Here is a 19771-nt window from a genome sequence, read left to right on the forward strand (position 1 = left end):
CCGTTGTACATCACCGCGTTTTTGATGTTCGGAATTTCCGACAACATTTGTGTGACCGTGTGTATGCAAAACAAGTTTGAGCCAAAATCCTTCGGAAAAAAATCCACGGTTTTGTTGTAGGAAAATCCTATCATGTGTACAGGGCATTAGCCTTTTGTCTGCCACTCCTTCCATTAGTGCATGCTTTTTTCTGGTAACTAGCTACACCCAGAAGTCCTGGGTACTCTGAGGGCTCCAACAGAGTGCAAGGGGGTCAGCAGAGCTAAAGCTGGCCCATAAATAGATGGAATCTCAGCACAGACTGGCTGAGATTCGATCCATGTATGGGCACGCTGGCTGTACTGAAGTTAATCCATCGATCGACTTCAGTACAACCAGCCTGACGTATTTTTGTTATTCGATTACTGCCTATGGCTATAGCCTCTAGCAGTAATCATTGTGTTCTGCCACCTGGAAAGGCTACCCGCCACACTGGCAGAACACAACAGTGCTGCAGGAGGCATTCCCCTATCAACACTTACAGGAAAGAAATGCAGGAAAGAAAATCAAATCATCTATGGTGTGCCTAAGTAAAAGCAGGCATGTCAGATTACTGTGCCTTGAATGGGAAAGGCGACAGGTTCCTTTAAAACAGAAATATGCAATTAGTGGACCTCCAGCTGTTGCAGAACTACAAGTCCCATGAGGCATAGCAAGACTCTGACAGCCACAAGCCTGCCACCCAGAGGCAGAGGCATGATGGGACTTGTAGTTTTGCAACAGCTGGAGGTCCGCTAATTGCATATCCCTGCTTTAAAGTATACACAAGCTCAAGAATGAGTCATCATAGCTGGTTCATTCAACAAATTGTTAAAGGAGAGAGCAGTAACTTTGAGGAAATGCTGCTTTCAGACCTTAGCTGTAAAGTAGATATTTGATGCATCCAAAATTTTGACAAGTATGAAAAAGAAAGGACTTAACTGGTCAGGCAGCAGATGGGCAGAGGAGCGATAAAAAGCAAGGTGCGATTTGACTTTTGATCAGGCAGCTGAACGCAATCATCAAAAAACTGCTGCCCCACTTCCCACAACAGGAAATTTATGTCCAAGCTCAGCGTTTCCTAAAAGGCCTTTTAGCCGTTGTCACTGTGCAGCCTTCGCATGCCCGGAGTCTAAAAACTGCACTCTGTTTAGACATTAAAGCTGCTTAGTCTGTCATTTTATATCAGGTCTCCTGATGCTTGAAAAAGTCTTTCAAACTTTCCTGCAGACTGAGTGTTTGGCTAATGGAAGCGACGGGCAGGACGGCTGGTGCTAATGCACTTCCCGAGGAGGGAGAAGGCTCTCTAGTGTTTAATATTCTACAAGAACAAACTTACATCGATCTTTGATGTTTTGGCGAAGGCTCCCACAGGATGAACGTGGTCGTAGAGGATGATCACCCCCACCATCACTCTCAAGCAGAAGGATACTGTCTCTTCGTTTGTAAACCGACTCCTGTACTCCCTGCAAACAGAATAAAAGAAAAATGTCTATTAGAAATTAAACTTAATCAAGGGAAAATTTCTTCTGCCACTGGAGGGAATAGAGACATACTGCTGCCTGATGTAGACTGCACAGTACTGTAGCGGCCTCCCAAAACCTTCCTATCAAGGCTGAATGCCAGGCCATTTTAAAAGGCAAAGCTTTGGCACTCTTCAATCTTGCTGAAGCCTGCCTGTCCCCTCCAGACACCTATTAGCCTGAGAGGATAATCATGATAGTTATGGGTTAATAATGTGGGGATGGGGCTCAGCTGTGAGCTACGACATTCCTTGTAAAAGTCTGTCTAGCTGCCTGCAGTTCATACTCACAAAAGTTTGCAACCCTTCCTCTCACTGACATGAGTCTCTTTAATGCAATCTTAGGCAGGTCACAGACAGTGCCAATTTCTTTCCTGCAACCAGGGGTTGCAGGAACGAAATTTGCACGATTCCCCCATCAGTACAGACAGTGCTGACAGGGGAATTCCTCTTGCCGAGTAATTGAGGGGAGGGCGGGGGAAGCCGTCCCCACCAGGAGAAGACAGTGATTATTGCTAGCGGCTATAGCAGCGGCTAGTGATAATTGCAAGTGAATCCGGCAGGCTGCTTATACCCAAGTTCATCGATTAATCAACTTGGTACATTCAGCCTGCCCACACACGGTTCGAATCTCGGGCGGTTTCTGACGAACTGGCTGAGATTCGAACCGTGTATGGCCGGCCTAAGAAGCACTGCAACATTGCTGACTTCCCAGTCTTTTTTGAGTTTGGTCTAAATTTTTTAAAAAGGTTTTCCAATATTCTATTTTTCCAGCCTGTCAGTACCTCTAGATGGGGCCATGAAAGAAAAAGGGTCCATTCACACCACACAATACTGTAACATGCAGTACCCAGTGTTAAAGTAGAACTATAGGCAAAACTTTTTCATTTTGGATAGAGTGAGGTGTACTATTGTGGAGATTTCCCTTCATTTTCTTTCCCATAGCCAAACAGGAAGTGAGAGGAAATCCCTGCTAATTAAGAGAATTCCTTGGGGACCCCCCAGGTCACCAGAACTAGTGTCTTCATTGGAAGGTTTCCACTCTGTTACTTTTCTGGGGATAACCCAAAATTTTGGATTTTCTTTTACTTTCACTTTCAATGATAATGGTACACAGGACAAATAGAGAGGGTGAATCTCCTTAATGGGGGTACCGACAGCAATAACAACTGACAAGTATTCTAATCCCTCTTCACTCTATCCAAAACAAAAAAAAAAAAAAAAAAGGTTTTGCCTTTAGTTATACTTTAATTTTGACATCTAATTTCAATTTGACTAAAATGCCCTAAAATGCCATTTTAGTGTTAGTTGTATTTTAGTGATCTGAAATGTTGTAGATTTAGTCATATTTTAGTCTACTAAAATATAATGGGTTTAGTTAAATTGCAATGCATTAAAAAGTGGAACTTCCGCTCGTTGTACTCCCCCCCCCTCCGGTGCCACATTTGGCACATTTTGGGGAGGAGGGGGGACAGGATACCGGTCTTTCACAGGTATCCTGTTCCCACTTCCAGGAGCCTCAGCCGCGGGCATTGACGCCACCATCCAGGCTCTCTCCTCCATTCCCCTCCTCCTTCCCAGACCGCCGGGCCAGTAGGAGAGAGGAGCGGAGCCTCGCGCAGTAAGGTTCCCAGTGTGAAGCTGTAAGGCTTCACAGCTGGGTTCCCTTACTCGCAATGGAGTCAGCATGCACCCAACAGCTGATGGAAACATCAGCTGCGGTGCCGACATCGCTGGACTCCAGGACAGGCAAGTGTCCGATTATTAAAAGTCAGCAGCTGCAGTATTGCGCAGCTGCTGGTTTTTATTTTTTGCAGCGGTGAGCGGACCTCCGCTTTAAGGTGAAAAACCTTCTGTAGTGCAGCTGGCCCCAGAGCACCCCTTTTACTTACCTGAACTCGACCTTTCCAGTGAAGAGAACGAGCCCAGCAGCTCCAGATGTCTTGGGTCCTCATTGGACAGATTGATAGCAACACTACTTGCTCCCGCTGCTGTCACTCAAATCCAGTGACCAGGGAGCCGGGGGCGGGGCCGAGTCCTGCTCTCTGTGCCAAAAAGCGCAGCAGAAGGACTCGGGAGCAGGCCTGCACGAGTGCCCCCTTGGAAAGCGGGTCTCCGAGAGGACACCCGATGCGGGGAGGAGCCAGGAGTGCCGCTGTGGGACCCCAGAAGAGGAGGATCGGGGCTACTCTGTGCAAAACCCTTGCACAGAGGGAAAGTATACCAAGTTTGTTATTTAAAGATAAAAAAAACAGCAAACCTTTACAACCCCTTTAAGCATTTCTCTATATTTTCCAAAAACATTATATACTCCTGGAGTTAAAATTAAAAAAAAAAATAATAAAAAATCGAACATGCTATTATTTATGGTATTAAAGTGTGAACATGCAATAATGACACAGATTTAGCCGTTGTGATATATAACGTCTTTATAAACTAAACTGAATTTCATAAACAAAAATATTGCTTTTAGACAAACAGAAAAGTGCTGGAAAAAATGCACACTGTGCTTCCTTTTTTTTTTTTCTAATACGTTGAGATTTGTTTCGATCTTTCTTTTTAAACAGGCCGCTTAACACAACTAAACTCGATGCTCATAAACGCGCGCATTGAAGCACATTGTGTTGTATGAATGGGCCCTTCCAGATTTTCGCCAGCAGTGTTATCTTGTTTTTGGTCAAAGACCAGGTGGTTGCAGTGTCGATCCTGACCCAGGATGGACAGATAGCTTCCGCAATAACAGGGTGAATATAGTTTAGAAGTATTAACACCTGCTGTGCCCATTATGAGGAGCTTCCACTATCCCTGCTGCATTTGTGTTTATTTTACATTATGAAGAACACCTAAAACTCCCAGGTAGGAATGAAAGCAACAGCTATCTGCCCAAAAAAATGTAATAAATTGTTAGTTCCTTCATGTGTGTTGGGATCATCTGCTTTTTACCCACAGATATAAATGAAGATCATAGGATGGACTGGGTGAGATCTCATGTCTTCACATGGGCACTGTGTTTGAAGCAAAAAATGGTGGCAAAGCACACAGAAACACTATATTCAGATCCATTCAAGGGGTTGCAAATAAAGTAAAAAGTTTGCAAGCCCATTGATAAGTACACACACTGTATTGTCAAAAGTATTGGGACACCTGCCTGTACACAACAACTTTAATGGCATCCCAGTCTTCGTCCGCAGGGTTCAATATTGAGTTGGCCCACCCTTTGCAGCTATAACAGCTTCAACTCTTCTGGGAAGGCTGTGCACAAGGTTTAGGAGTGTGTCTATGGGAATGTTTGACCATTCTTCCAGAAGCGCATTTGTGAGGTCAGGCACTGATGTTGGATGAGAAGACCTGGTTTGCAGTTTCCGCTCGAATTCCCCCCAAAGGTGTTCTATGGGGTTGAGGTCAGGCCAGTCAAGTTCCTCCACCCCAAATTCACTCATCCATATCTTTATGGACCTTGCTTTGTGCACTGGTGCGCAACCATGTTGGAACAGGAAGGGGCCATCCCCAAACTGTTCCCACAAAGTTGGGAGCATGAAATTGTCTCGGTATGCTGAAGCCTTAAGAGTTCCCTTCACTGGAACTAAGGGGCCAAACCCAACCCCTGAGAAACAACCCCACACCATAATCCCCCCTCCACCAAATGATTTGGATCAGTGCACAAAGCAAGGTCCATAAAGACATGGATTAGCGAGTTTGGGGTGGAGAAACTTGACTGGCCTGCACAGGGTCCTCACCTCAACCCAATAGAACACCTTTAGGATGAATTCGAGTGGAGACTGCGGGCTAGGCCTTCCAGTCCAACATCAGTGCCTGAACTCACAAATGCGCTTCTAGGAGAAACTCATAGACACACTCCTAAACATTGTGGACAGTCTTCCCATAAGAGTTGAAGTTGTTATAGCTGCAAAGGGTGGGCCAACTCAATATTGAACCCTACAGACTAAGACTGCGATGTCGTTAAAGTTCATGTGTAAAGGTAGGTATCCCAATGCTTTTGACAATATAGTGTAGTTCAACAAAAAGGAAAGGAAATCCTGCAATTGTGAACTAAAATCATAGCATGTGCTGCAAGCTAGACTTGATGATAAAGTGTTAAATAAAACGAGTACTTACGGAGTTTCCAGCATTACTCGGCATACACTGGCCATGGTACTTAAACAATCAGTGGTATTCTCTATAGGTAAATTCTTGTTCTGTAAAAGACACAAAAACTATTAGATAAGCACCTGAGCGACCACAACATACAGGGATATACAATGTAATACTGACATATAATCACACACATAGGTTGGACTTGATGGACTTGTGTCTTTTTTCAACCTCACCTACTATGTAATATGTAAAGAACATTATAGAAGCATCAAATACACTGTTTAAATAATAGCAATTACACATCATCGTATAATTAACATTTCTTATAATATTAATATTACACATTGGTATTACCCAGGGACTGTGTTGTAAAACCAAGTGCTCTGATCCCATCAGTATAGTGCCATATTCCAGGTTCAGGGAGGCAGCCCTGCTTCAGAGAACTAGGAATGTCTATCTCCAACCCTCAGTTTCTGCCATCTTGCTATACTATCAGAAGCCAAGAAGAAGGGCAAGTGACAGCAGCTGATACCTAAGGGGGCAGAGCTGCCCCAGAAGAGTGAAGATAGGGACTTCCAGACCAAGGTTGGGATGATACCGCTGTCCCCTCTCATCAAACCATTTCCTTATGGAGTTTGTGGAACAGAAAAGGGCCTTTTCTAAACGATTGCCAAAAGGTTTGGGAGCACACAATTGTTTAAAATGATTTTGCATGCTAACGTTTTTCCATGGAGATTGCATGGATATGTGCTTGCTTGTATGCACCAGATTTTGGAATGAGATGTCCAACAAGCTCATAGGTGGGATGGTCAGGTGTTCACAAACACCCCACACCTCCAGGTGGATGCATATATTCTCAGCTCTCCTCTGGAGCATTTGTGGAAGTCCTGGCGCTATGCTAAAGCATACAAATTCCACCTAGCTACTTCCTATAAGGAAGCCAGGACTTCAGCTTTCCTACGCCCATATCTCACTGCTGGTTGATAAATTTGATGGCAAATCCTTGAAACAAAGCTGGAGATTATGTGGTGAGCAAGAAAAATATAAGGTCAATGGAGGAGCAGAGACTTCGTTTTGGAAAGCATTAGCATATGAGATCAGAAGTTTAGATGGTGAATGAATTGTGGAGCATTCTAAATGCAAAACAAATATGCTATACAGTATGGCCAAATGACTGAGTTCAGGTGTTTCCAGTGAAGAACACGGTTAGTACTAGAGCCTACACATTTTACACAATTGTCTGCTTCTAAACCTTGCAGCAACAGTTTGGGGAAAGGCCTTTTCTGTTCCAGCATGACTGTGTCCCTGTGCACAATGCTAGGTCCATAAAGACATAACCTGGAATTTATAAAAACTGCCGCAGACAGATTTTGAGAACACGTCTCTCATGCACTGTAAAAGTGGTGTCGAATGTGCCAAATTCATGTACCCGTCTAGGACTTGTACCTGAATTTGGCTCATGCTGAGCCACTTTTAAAATGCTCTCCGGACACTTTCGCAAAATCTGTCTGAGACAGTTTTTCTCTCTGTACACTAAAAGAGAGTTGGTCTTAATTAAACCTACTTTGACATTTGGCGCATTCAATGTGACACAATGGTGGTACCTGAATATGGCGCAAAATTCGCTATCAAAACCAAAAGTGTTGTAAATGCTTCATGAATTTGGCGCAATACATTAACAAGTGGGATTAACACTTGAAAAGTGGTGCAGCAGCTTTATTGAATCTCCCCCCCCCCCCCCCAGTTTAGTCTGAAGGAACTCAAGTGGCCGCACACAGCCCTGACCTTAACCCTACTGAACACCTTTGGGATGAATTGGAACACCGACTGCAAGCCAGGATATCTCCTCCAACAACAGTACCTGATCTCAGCATTGTTCCTTTGGCTAAATGGGCACAAATTCAACCATACACACTCCAAAGTGTTATGGAAAGCCTTCCCAGAAGAGTGGAGGCTGTTATAGTTGCAAAGAGAGGCCAACTTTCGAAATGGGATTTCCAACAATATCATATAGCTTTATGGTCAGGTTTGCACAAACTTTTAGCCATATAGTGTAATTTGTGGATATGAGCCCAGTGATGGACAAGCAGAGAGGGGCAACAGAGAGGAGCATCCACATAAATACACAGAAGGAGGTTGTATATTGGAAGACCAGACATTAGAAGGTTAGAGTAGTCAACATGAGAAATTCTGTGGGTATGGACTGGAACTTTGATGCACTAATGAATTAAAAAAAAAAAAAAAGGTATACTTGACAAAGGGAGTGCGGTTAGACTTAAGCTCACCATACACATGGAGCACACAATCAATTTTAGATTTTGCAAAATTGTAATATGAGGACCTTCTTAAACTATCTAGTCCTTGCACTACATAGTTGTTGGTAGACCTAAAGGAGATCGTAACATGTATGGTGAGCTTTAAAGATGTTCCAGATGTGAGAAAAAGAGCACCATGACAGCAATTTTGTGTGGTAGGTTTAAAAAAGCACAGAGATATCAGGGAATAAAGAGGAAAAGATTTAGATGAAGTTTGTCCAGGTTAAGTTTTAGGTACCTCTCAGACATCCATGAACAGATGGTAGAACAGTTGGAGATAACACAACCACTCTGTTAATAAAAACCAGACATGAGCCTGTGAATGCCATTTGTTGCGTATCATACTAATGTTTGTGTAATATTTGATAAAAGCTTAGGAGCAAAATAGATAGTGATTGAACCCCCTATGACAGGCTCACAATGCAGTTTTGTTACTGATCTCCCAGGAACAGACACACCTCACTTACCTCTGATACAAACTTTGTTGTGGCATCGCTTAATGTTTTCAGCATGGGCGTCGCCTCTGCGTAGAATAATGACATTCTATTGGCCAGTTCATTATTTACTTCGTTTTCTCCCTCTGCCTTTAAAAGACATCTTATATTAGCATTAACAGTTCTCAGCTACAGTATTTTAAATGTTGCTTTAATGGCAGTATTGGTTGGCTTAGCAACCACTTTCACCCATTTTTAAAAATCTTTATATTTTTTAAGTTCTTCAAAGAAACTTTTACTATATTAAAAAAAAAAAAAAATGAACACAAGCTGAGCCTGCAAAGCAAAGCCACCGACTCCATTGACTTTTAAAGAATATCTGAAAAAAAACGTATTCATCCAACACTTCGGTAGTGTAGTCTGTGAACTTGGTGGCTTATTATGCTTGTCACTGAGACTCAGGAAGTGATATAAGGGCCAATGGAAAGAACCATAGAGCACAACAGGGGACATGCTATCTGGCACAACCAAAGCATGCAGGACGATAGTCTTCAATAAGTTAAGAGAGTTAAACGGCTCATGTGGAAGGATATGTAGGTATCCGCGCTTTTTTTGCAGGCACCGATTGTGTTCTCTTTTTTTTTTAATATAGGAAGAGTCACTTTAAATAAAATGGCTTCAAACAAGGTTTTTAATTTAAAGAAATTACATACTAAAATTGCACAGAGCAGGTAATTATAGCATGTTATAAAAAAATATATATAAATAGATAGATATATATATACACACACACACACATATATATATATATATACACACACACACACACACACACACACACACACACATACATACATACATATATAAATATATATATATATATATATATATATATACACACACACACTATATATATATATACATACACCCTTACAACTGCTTTATAGTAGAAAATGATATGCACACCACCACCTAAACATAAATGCACTTTCAGTTTTCTCTTCGTCCCCCTGCAAATTCCCAAATATACCTGTTAATCCTGTCATTGAAATCAACCTAAGTCCACTGCAGCTTCTTGTGGTGGTGTGGCAATAATGCTGCACTGCTCCTAAATTCAGAGCAGAGTTGCCGCTCTCATGTTGCACTACACAGCATGATAAAAAAAAAAATGCATGGGACAAAATTAAAAGCATTGTTACTGCTGATTCGCAAGCTTGCAGCTGGTCAATCGGCACTTTGCCATACCTAGTGCCACCCACTGCTTTGTGGACTAAAAATACTGCCTCTATCACTGAAACCCTCCCCCTGTGAGCTGCAGTGTCTGGGAGGGAGAGCGTGCGAGACACAAACGGAGGAGGATTTGGCTCAGTCAAGTAAAGGCTTGTGCATCATACAGTAACTGGATGTGGTACTTGCTTAGACTGTCATATCGAAGATATTAGTTGCAATTTAATGTGTGAAACACATCTCTAACAAACATGGCAAGCCCAATTAGTCCCTGCTGTAAGCACATTGATATTCTGCTTAAACATTTTGATACAAGCAGAAAAAGAACCCAATTATCTCATAAATACACTCAAGCATTAAATTTTAAGATAAATTTTCATACTGGAACATTGTTAATCCTCATACGACTTAGAGTTCTTCTGTAATAGCTGAAGTCGTTCTGGATGGCCGGATTTGTCATCTAGAACACAAAGTGCACAGCAGGTTATTAGAATAACAAGGGACAATGTGTTGGTATAAATAAAAAGATTTTTTTTTTAAATTCCTGAGCATTCCAAAAACCTATGCTGAACACCAACCCTTGAACAGGACTGATCTGGGTTCTAGGTATCATCATGGGCATGTGTACATACCTGAGAAGTCCCTTCTTTGCACAGATCTCCCAGTATGCATAGCCTGCTGTATTGTCTCTTCAGAGCATTACACACTAACCACTTGACCTCTAGAAGAATCTAATTTCTTCATAAATTTAGGCCATTATGTATTCTTATACATGTTTTTGGTAAAAAAAAAAATCCCAATAAGCGTATATTGATTAGTTTACAGGAACGTTATACCATCTACAGACTATGTGATAGATCTATGGAATTATTTATGTATATATTAGTAATCGCGGCGATCAGCGACTTATAGCGGAACTGCAATATTGCAGCGGGCAATCAGACACTGACACTTTGCAGGAACCAGTGAACCTAATACAGTGAACAGTGTTAAAAATATGCACTGTCACTGTACTAATGACACTGACTGGGAAGGGATTAAACATCTAGGGCGATCAAATGTTACAATGTTTATACTTCGTTCAACTGCTAAAGAATGTTGTGATTCTTGGCAGACCGCCCAGTTTTTCTCTTCCTTTCTTTTTACGGCAGTGGCTTCAGAAGAGCAGAGAGAATTCTTTGCATAGACAGAATCGTGAAACATTTTTTTTTTTTTAAGATCGCAACAGGGAAAAAATTGCGATAACGATTCTTGCCGATTAATCATGCAGCTACTATATATATATATATATGTGTGTATGTATGTAAGTGAGGGTAATAATCTCTGTCAGTTTCTTATTTGCCATCACTTTGGAGGGATATCCTTCCAAAGTGATGGAATCCCAGGTTGTCACCAAAAATAGTGTCCCCATAAAAAGATTTCCCCTCTATTCTTGTTCTGGAAACAATCAATGTGGGGTTTCCTTTCAACTTCACTCTTGGCGATAACTGTAAACAGGAAAAATAGGGAGAGTGAATCTCCCCAACAATGGTAAAAGCCAGGAATAAAGATTTGACAGGGGTTCCAACCCCTTTCCTTTATATGTAAAACTAAATAAAGTGTCTTTTTCCAATTCTGCACTTTTTAAATGCAATACAAACCAACCAAATTATTAAAAATAAAGTTTAATTAATAATGGTTAGATAAATAGAAAAAAAAACAAAACAAAATTCAGCATGAAAATAATAGCTAAGGGAGAAGGGGGAGGAAGAGTCAATTAGGACTTATTAGGGTTAATAAAGAGTTAAAATAGGAAATAAGTTAAAAATGTACATTTCAATTAAAATTAAGTTTCTGCTCAGAAACTAAATAATGTACAGTCGTGTTTTGTGGATTGCCGGATTAAGCTGAAACCTATGCAAACACAAGGAATGTACTCCATGCAGATGGTATGCCTGGTGGTAGAGCTGCACGATTCTGGCTAAAATGAGAATCACAGTTTTTTTTTCTTAGAATAAAGATCACGATTCTCACGGCGTAACATCATCTTTCACATTATACAAAAAAATTGGGCTAACTTTACCGTTTAGTTTTTTTAAATTCATTAAAGTGTATTTTTTGCAAAAAAAAAAAATGCATTTGAAAGATTGCTGCACAAATGTCACACAGTGTGACATAAAATTTTGCAACAACCGCCATTTTATTCTCTAGGGTCTCTGCTATAAAAAAAAATATATTATATGTTTGGGGGTTCTAATACATTTTCTAGCTAAAAAATTTCTAGCAACAAGTGTCAGAAAAAGGTTTAGGACCAGTTCACACCACATGCAGTCCAGCTTTTTTCTGCATCAAAAAACGCATGGAAAGTAGGTTATATGGTCTTTAATGTTCACACAAGTTCACACAAGTGCTTGCAGTTCCAGAAAAAAAGTGGAACATGCTGCCTTTTTTCCTGCACTGGAACGCTGTAAAAAGCATCAAAAATGCACTAGAATGCACCTAAAAGGCAAAAAAAAAAAAAATTATTGCACTGGAACACACATGTCACTATTTAGGTTTAAGAAAAAAAAAAAAAAAAAAAAAGAGGAAAAAATGCACTGGATTGCAACAAAAATGCGCATGCAGAAAAGCATCTGGAACGCACTGCGTTTCTATGGTGTGAACTGGCCCTTATTCTTTAAGTGGTTAAACTGACCTCATTTACAGAGCGAAGTTCATCCCTTTGATGTAAATGAACTATACGTTACAATGTTTCTCTTTCTCTCCACCTAAGTGATTTTGTGAGAAACTTGGCAGGCTGCCTGGTTTTTTGTTTGGTTTTTTTTTGACAGCTGTCGGCTTTAGCAGAGAACTCTCTGCACTGAAACAAGGAAATGCTTTAAGATCGAGAGGGGGGTAGAATAGCGATCTTGATTCTTTAACGATTAATCGTGCAGCTCTACCTGGTGAGAACCAAAACTAGGAACCAGTCACTGTTGATGCCATTTTGCACTTATATTCCGTTTTCTTGAATTAGACACACTTGCAATAACACAAAATAAACAGCCTGAATAGAAACAGTCTGGTGCTATCATCATACCTTAAGCTCATCAAAGCGGAGGGTGAAGTGAAGAATTTCTGCGAACTGTTTGGCAAGAGCCTGCTCTCGCTCCAGGTGCTGTGTTGGGGAATAGGGGGTGCTGGTCAACGCTCCTAACAGTCCACGCAATGCTGCCTCTAAATGGAGCAAATAATAATGGTATAGATTATAAAACTCAGGACATTTACTCACACAACACTGTACCCAAATGAAATTGTTTATATATCTATATATATATATATATCTATATATATATATTTTTTTTTAGACAGGTAGAGCTTTCTTTTGGTGGTATTAAATCACCACTAGATTTTTTATTTTTGCTACATAAAATGAAAAAGACTGAAAACTATGAAAAAAAAAAACTAAACTTTTCTTAGTGTTTGTTAAAATATTTTGCATATAAATAATCTTTCTTCATAAATTTAGGCCAAAGCATATTTTGCTACATTTCCTTGGTAACAATAACCCAAACCAGTGTATATTATTTAATTTGTGTGAAAGTTATGGAGTCTACAAACTATGATATAAAAAAAAAAAAAAACCCATTTCAAAAAAGTTGGAATGCTGTAAAAGCTACATAAAACAGAATGCAATGCTTTGCAAATCTCATAAACCCATATTTTATTCACAACAGAAAACATATCAAATGTTTAAACAGAGAAAATGTGCTTTTTTATGAAAAAAAAATTAGGCAGTTTTGAAATTGATGACAGCGACACGTCTCAAAAAAAAAAAAATGTTAGGACAAAGCAACAAAAATCTGGCAAAGTAATCGGTAATAACAAGGAAGAGTTGGAAGAACATTTTGCAACTAATTAGGTTCATTGGCAACAGGTCAGTAGCATGATCAGGTATAAAAAGAGCATCTTCGAGAGTCAGTGTCTCGGAAGTAAAAATGGGCAGAGGTTCACCAATCTCTGAAAAGCTTTGTCTAAAAATTGCTAAACAATTTCAGAATAACGGAAATCAACCTAAAACTGCAAAGACTTTAATTATATCATGATATACAGTACATTATATCATCAAAACGTTTGGAGAATCTGGAGAAATATCTGTGTGCAGGGGACAAGGCTGAAACTCAGTATTGGATACCTGTGAACATCAGGCCCTCAGACGGCACTCCATTAAAAACTAGCATGATTCTGTGGTGAACATCACTGATTCTAGCAAAACTGTGGCTTGTGTGGTGGTGACTGAAGAACTATGACTTTGCTTTGCAGCTGTGTCAAAAATTATACCCCTTGTCCGCCCACCGATTGCAACCCATTCAATTAAAAGGGAATGTTTGTGTAGGGTCAAATAAGATAAATGAGGTGGTGAGGAGGCAGTAAGTCTTCTCAATTCATGTTAAATGCTCTCTGAAGTGCCATCTAAACACAGATGGCTCTTCAGAGAGCATTGCACATGTTAAAAGAGTCCTTATAGCGACATTATGACTGGTGTGGCGGTAATCAGGGACACTAGGACTGGTGTGGCGGTAATCAGGGACACTAGGACTGGTGTGGCGGTAATCAGGGACACTAGGACTGGTGTGGCGGTAATCAGGGACACTAGGACTGGTGTGGCGGTAATCAAGGAAAACTAGGACTGGTGTGGCGGTAATCAGGGACACTAGGACTGGTGTGGCGGTAATCAGGGACACTAGGACTGGTGTGGCGGTAATCAGGGACACTAGGACTGGTGTGGCGGTAATCAGGGAAACTAGGACTGGTGTGGCGGTAATCAGGGACACTAGGACTGGTGTGGCGGTAATCAGGGACACTAGGACTGGTGTGGCGGTAATCAGGGACACTAGGACTGGTGTGGCGGTGATCAGGGACACCAACTGGTGTGGCGGTGATCACGAATGCCGTGACTGGTGTGGTGGTGGTGATTGGGGACAACTGTGATTGCTTATACAGCCATGATCGCTGTATAAGCAATCATTTTGCACACATCTGGCTGTATTCCTTTAGTCCTTAAGTACTACTGTTATCACATGGTACAAGGCCACTGTGGTTGGCCCTGTACCATGTGATTGCTGTGACCATGAAAAGACACCCCTGTTTACTACTGGTAATGTGATCTCTGCGATTGGTCACAGCGATCAGATGGTACCAGGGACAATCACAGTGGCCCTGTACCCCGATCTGCAACCCACAGATTGCGCCCCGAGGGCGCACATGAGGCACGCTTCTGGGAGGACGTACCCGTATGTCCACCCATTGGATACACAGTGGGGGTTATTTACTAAAGGCAAATCCACTTTGCACTACAAGTGAAAACTACAAGTGCAAAGTGCACTTGAAATTGCACTGAAAGTGCACTTGGAAGTGCAGTTGCTGTAAATATGAGGGGGACATGCAAGGAAAATAAAAACACAGCATTTTATCTTGCAGATGATTGGATGATAAAATCAGCAGAGCTTCCCCTCATTTCAGATCTACCCCTCAGATTTACAGGGACTGCACTTGCAGTGCAATTTCAAGTTCACTTTGCACTTGTAGTTTGCACTTGTAGTGCAAAGTGGATTTGCCTTTGGTAAATAACCCCCACTGTTTGATGCATCACTGAGACATGATGTGATGAGATATAAATGAAGGATTAAGGTGCACTCTAAATGGTACACGACCTTAAAGATGATCTCCAGCTTTACTTTCACTTCATATAGTTTGTTTGAGGCAAGCCTATCCAATTGAACTATTTCCTACATTAAAAACTTCCCATGCCACATCTGGAACAAAATTAAGTCAGGTTGGGTGGCACCCAGCAATTCATAGGCGGCTTTGTACACTCTGAATTAATGCGAAGCTTTCCTTTATTGGCTGAGGCAGAGAGGTGAGTGGATGATGTCATAATCTGCTTCTCGGCCAGTCAGTTGCAGCACAGTGCTGTATACTGTATACAGACTACACAAAGTTTATACAGAGCGGCTCTGAGTGCTGTAATGATATACTATGGATGGTGCTATTGCAAAGTCATAAACTATATGAACAGTACATCCTAGTCTCCTCTCAAGCATCTGTATTAGTCAAAAAGAAACTGCGATATTCCAGAGCTCTTTACATCAGTTCTTTCCTCAGGCAAGAGTATATAAAAAAAAAAAAAAAAAAAAAAACAACTTCCAGTTGTGTCACTGAGACAGAAAGTGGGAAGAAACTCTCCCACAGGTACACAGGTATAAATGTAAAAACTTGTATTATTAGAGCGGAGAAGGGTTAAACATCTGTCAGGTTTTTGGTAATTGTTCAGCAATTAGATGAAATATGAATAAATCCACAATAAAGGAGTGCCCGCATATAGTTTTTTTTTTACTGTATTTGGTTTCAATCCTGGGGGATGAGAAGAATTACTTAAATTAAAAAAAGACCGCAAATTGTTTTGCCGCACAATGCTTTGAGCCATATGCCTTTTGGATCATACACAGTGCCTTGAAAAAGGTTTCATAACCCTTGAATTTTTGGACATTTTGTCATGTTACAACCAAAAACGTAAATGTATTTTATAGAGATTTTATGTGATAGACCAACACAAAGTGGCACAAAACTTGTGAAGTGGAAGGAAAATAAATGGTTTTCTCATTTTTTTTTTTTACATGTAATCCCAAACAGACTTGATGATGTAGAGATCAGGGCTCTGTGGGGGCCAGCCCATCAATTTCAGAACACCTTGTTCTTCTTTATACTGAAGATAGTTCTTGATGACATTGGCTGTATGTTTGGGGTCGCTATCCTGCTGCAGAATAAATTTGGGGCCAGCCACACGCCTCCCTGATGGATAGGTATCTGCATATATTTCTCAGCATTGAGGACACCATTGATCCTGACCAAATCTCCAACTCCATTTGCAGAAATACAGCCCCAAACTTGCAAGGAACCTCCACCATGTTTCACTGTTGCCAGCAGACACTCATTGTACCGCTCTCCAGCCCTTTACCAGCAAACTGCCTCCTGCTACAGCCAAATACAGTTGCAATAAAAAGTATGTGAACCCTTTTGGAATGATATGGATTTCTGCACAAATTGGTCATAAAATGTGATCTGATCATCTAAGTCACAACAATAGACAATCACAGTCTGCTTAAACTAATAACACACAAAGAATTAAATGTTACCATGTTTTATTGAACACACCATGTAAACATTCACAGTGCGGGTGGAAAAAGTATGTGAAACCCTAGACTAATGAGATCTCCAAGAGCTAATTGGAGTGAGGTGTCAGCCAACTGGAGTCCAATCAATCAGATGAGATTGGAGGTGTTGGTTACAGCTGCCCTGCCCTATAAAAAACACACGCCAGTTCTGGGTTTGCTTTTTACAAGAAGCATTGCCTGATGTGAATGATGCCTCGCACAAAAGAGCACTCAGAAGACCTACGATTAAGAATTGTTGACTTGCATAAAGCTGGAAAGGGTTATAAAAGTATCTCCAAATGCCTTGCTGTTCATCAGTCCAAGGTAAGACAAATTGTCTATAAATGGAGAAAGTTTAGCACTGCTGCGACTTTCCCTAGGAGTGGGCATCCTGTAAAGATGACTGCAAGAGCACAGCGCAGACTGCTCAATGAGGTGAAAAAGAATCCTAGAGTGTCAGCTAAAGACTTACAAAAGTCTCTGGCTTATGCTAATCCCTGTTAGCGAATCTACGATACGTAAAACACTAAACAAGAATGGATTTCATGAGAGGATACCACAGAGTAAGCCACTGCTGTCCAAAAAAAAAAAAACATATCTGCACATTTACAGTTTGCACAAGAGCACCTGGATGTTCCATGGCAGTACTGGCAAAATATTCTGTGGACAGATGAAACCAAAGTTGAGTTGTTTGGAAGAAACACACAACGCTATTTGTGGAGAAAAAGAAGCACAGCACACCAACATCAAAACCTCATCCCAACTGAGTATGGTGGTGGGGGCATCATGGTTTGGGGCTGCTTTGCTGCGTCTGGGCCTGGACGGATTGCGATCATCGAAGGAAAAATGAATTCCCAAGTTTATCAAGACATTTTGCAGGAGAACTTAAGGCCATCTGTCCACCAGCTGAAGCTCAACACAAGATGGGTGTTGCAACAGGACAACGACCCAAAGCATAGAAGTAAATCAACAACAGAATGGCTTAAACAGAAGAAAATACGCCTTCTGGAGTGGCCCAGTCAGAGTCCAGACCTCAACCCGATTGAGATGCTGTGGTATGACCTCAAGAAAGCGATTCACACCAGACATCCCAAGAATATTGCTGAACTGAAACAGTTCTGAAGAGAAATGGTCAGGAATTACTCCTGACCGTTGTGCACGTCTGATCTGCAACTACAGGAAACGTTTGGTTGAAGTTATTGCTGCCAAAGGAGGTTCAGCCAGTTATTAAATCCAAGGGTTCACATACTTTTTCCACCTGCACTGTGAATGTTTACATGGTGTGTTCAATAAAAACATGGTAACATTTAATTCTTTGTGCGTTATTAGTTTAGGCAGACTGTGATTGTCTATTATTGTGACTTAGATGAAGATCAGATCACATTTTATGACCAATTTGTGCAGAAATCCATATCATTCCAAAAGGGTTCACATACTTTTTAGTGCAACTGTATTTCACTTTTTGACCCATCAGTCTAGAGCACCCACTGCCATTTTTCTGCACCCCTGTTCCTATGTCTTCGTCGTGCGTAGGACATGGAAACAAAGCTAAAGTATCTCAACTATGAAGTTGGGATGCAGAAAAATGGCAGCAGTTGCGGTACAATAATGAGTGTCTGCAGGCAACAGTGAAGCATGGTGGAGGTTTCTTGCAAGTTTGGGGCTGTATTTCTGCAGACAGATTTGGTCAGGATCCATGGTGCTGAGAAATACAGGCAGATACTTATCCATCATGCTATACCATTAGGGAGGCGTGTGATTGGCCCCAAATGTATTCTGCAGCAGGACAATGACCCCAAACATACAGCCAATGTCATTAAGAACTATCTTCAGTGAACAAGGAGTCCTGAAAGTAAAGGTTTGGCCACAAAATCCTAATCTCCACATCATGGAGTCTGTCTGGGATTACATGGAGAGACAGAAAGATTTGAGGCAGCCGACATCCACAGACGATAAGAGATTAGTTCTCCAAGATGTTTGGAACAACCTACCTGCTGAGATCACTCAAAAACTGTGTGCAAGTGTACCTAGAAGAATTGATGCTGTTTTGAAGGCAAATGGCTGTCACACCAAATATTGATTGTATTTGGATGTCTCTTCTGTTTATTTACTTTCTATTATGTTAATTGATGAAAAATAAACTATTAACACTTCTATTTCTGAAAGCATTCTTTACTTACAGTAAGACTTTTGCACAATACTGTATATCGCTGCTACTCAAAATGAATCTCTAGTGAGTGATGTGGCCTTACTTGTTCTATCACTTAAAAATGGAATCTGACTCTGGGAAGCAGTGACATGGCAAGAACAAGAGAGTGAGGAGATGATTCTGGAAATACGCATAACCTTATTTGTATATGAGGCTGTAAGCTTACAGAGCACATAACATTACACATCAGTGAATTCTCATGGACAGATCATGAGGTATACATTACCCAGCTGTTGAGAAGGTGCTGCTGGAGATATATACAAGTGAATGTCAAACAATCTGTATGTACAACTGAACTCTGCATAAGATACGATGCAGGCCTGTGTTATAAATAGGAGCCCTTGTGTCTTTCCTGCAATATGCAGCTTACAAGAGCCACGTGCACTTCCATGCTTAGAAAAGGACAACAAGATATGTCATTTATTGAACCCTTAAAATATTCTTCCTTCTGCCCTCTGCCATGCTACTGAAGCCAAAATGTAGGGCTCTGATGTGAAGAGTGGACTGTAGGAATGGGGAGCTCTGTGAAGGGGGGCTCTAATGTGATGACAAGACTAGGTGATGGGGGGCTCTGATGTGATGACAAGACTAGGTGATGGGGGGCTCTGATGTGAAGACAAGACTTGGAGATGGGGGGCTCTGATGTGATGACAAGATTTGGTGATGGGGGGCTCTGATGTGATGACAAGACTTGGTGATGGGGGGCTCTGATGTGATGACAAGACTTGGAGATGGGGGGCTCTGATGTGATGACAAGACTAGGTGATGGGGGGCTCTGA

At 41.2% G+C, this 19771-nt stretch overlaps 1 protein-coding gene across 12 annotated transcripts in view; it reads right to left on the reverse strand.

The window, feature by feature from the left end:
- CYRIB (CYFIP related Rac1 interactor B) overlaps positions 1 to 19771 on the reverse strand; it is a 217518-nt gene that overhangs the window by 5845 nt on the left and 191902 nt on the right. For all 12 annotated transcript variants that reach the window (XM_073632243.1, XM_073632248.1, XM_073632250.1 and 9 more), the window contains 5 exons: positions 12670 to 12806; positions 9994 to 10071; positions 8418 to 8534; positions 5657 to 5736; positions 1358 to 1484 (listed from right to left, as the gene is read on the reverse strand). In XM_073632243.1, the coding sequence (XP_073488344.1) occupies positions 1358 to 1484; positions 5657 to 5736; positions 8418 to 8534; positions 9994 to 10071; positions 12670 to 12806 (539 nt within the window). The remainder of the gene's footprint in view (positions 1 to 1357; positions 1485 to 5656; positions 5737 to 8417; positions 8535 to 9993; positions 10072 to 12669; positions 12807 to 19771) is intronic.

This window comes from Aquarana catesbeiana, linkage group LG05 (assembly GCF_042186555.1).
Source record: "Aquarana catesbeiana isolate 2022-GZ linkage group LG05, ASM4218655v1, whole genome shotgun sequence".
Classification (NCBI taxonomy): Eukaryota; Metazoa; Chordata; class Amphibia; order Anura; family Ranidae; genus Aquarana; species Aquarana catesbeiana.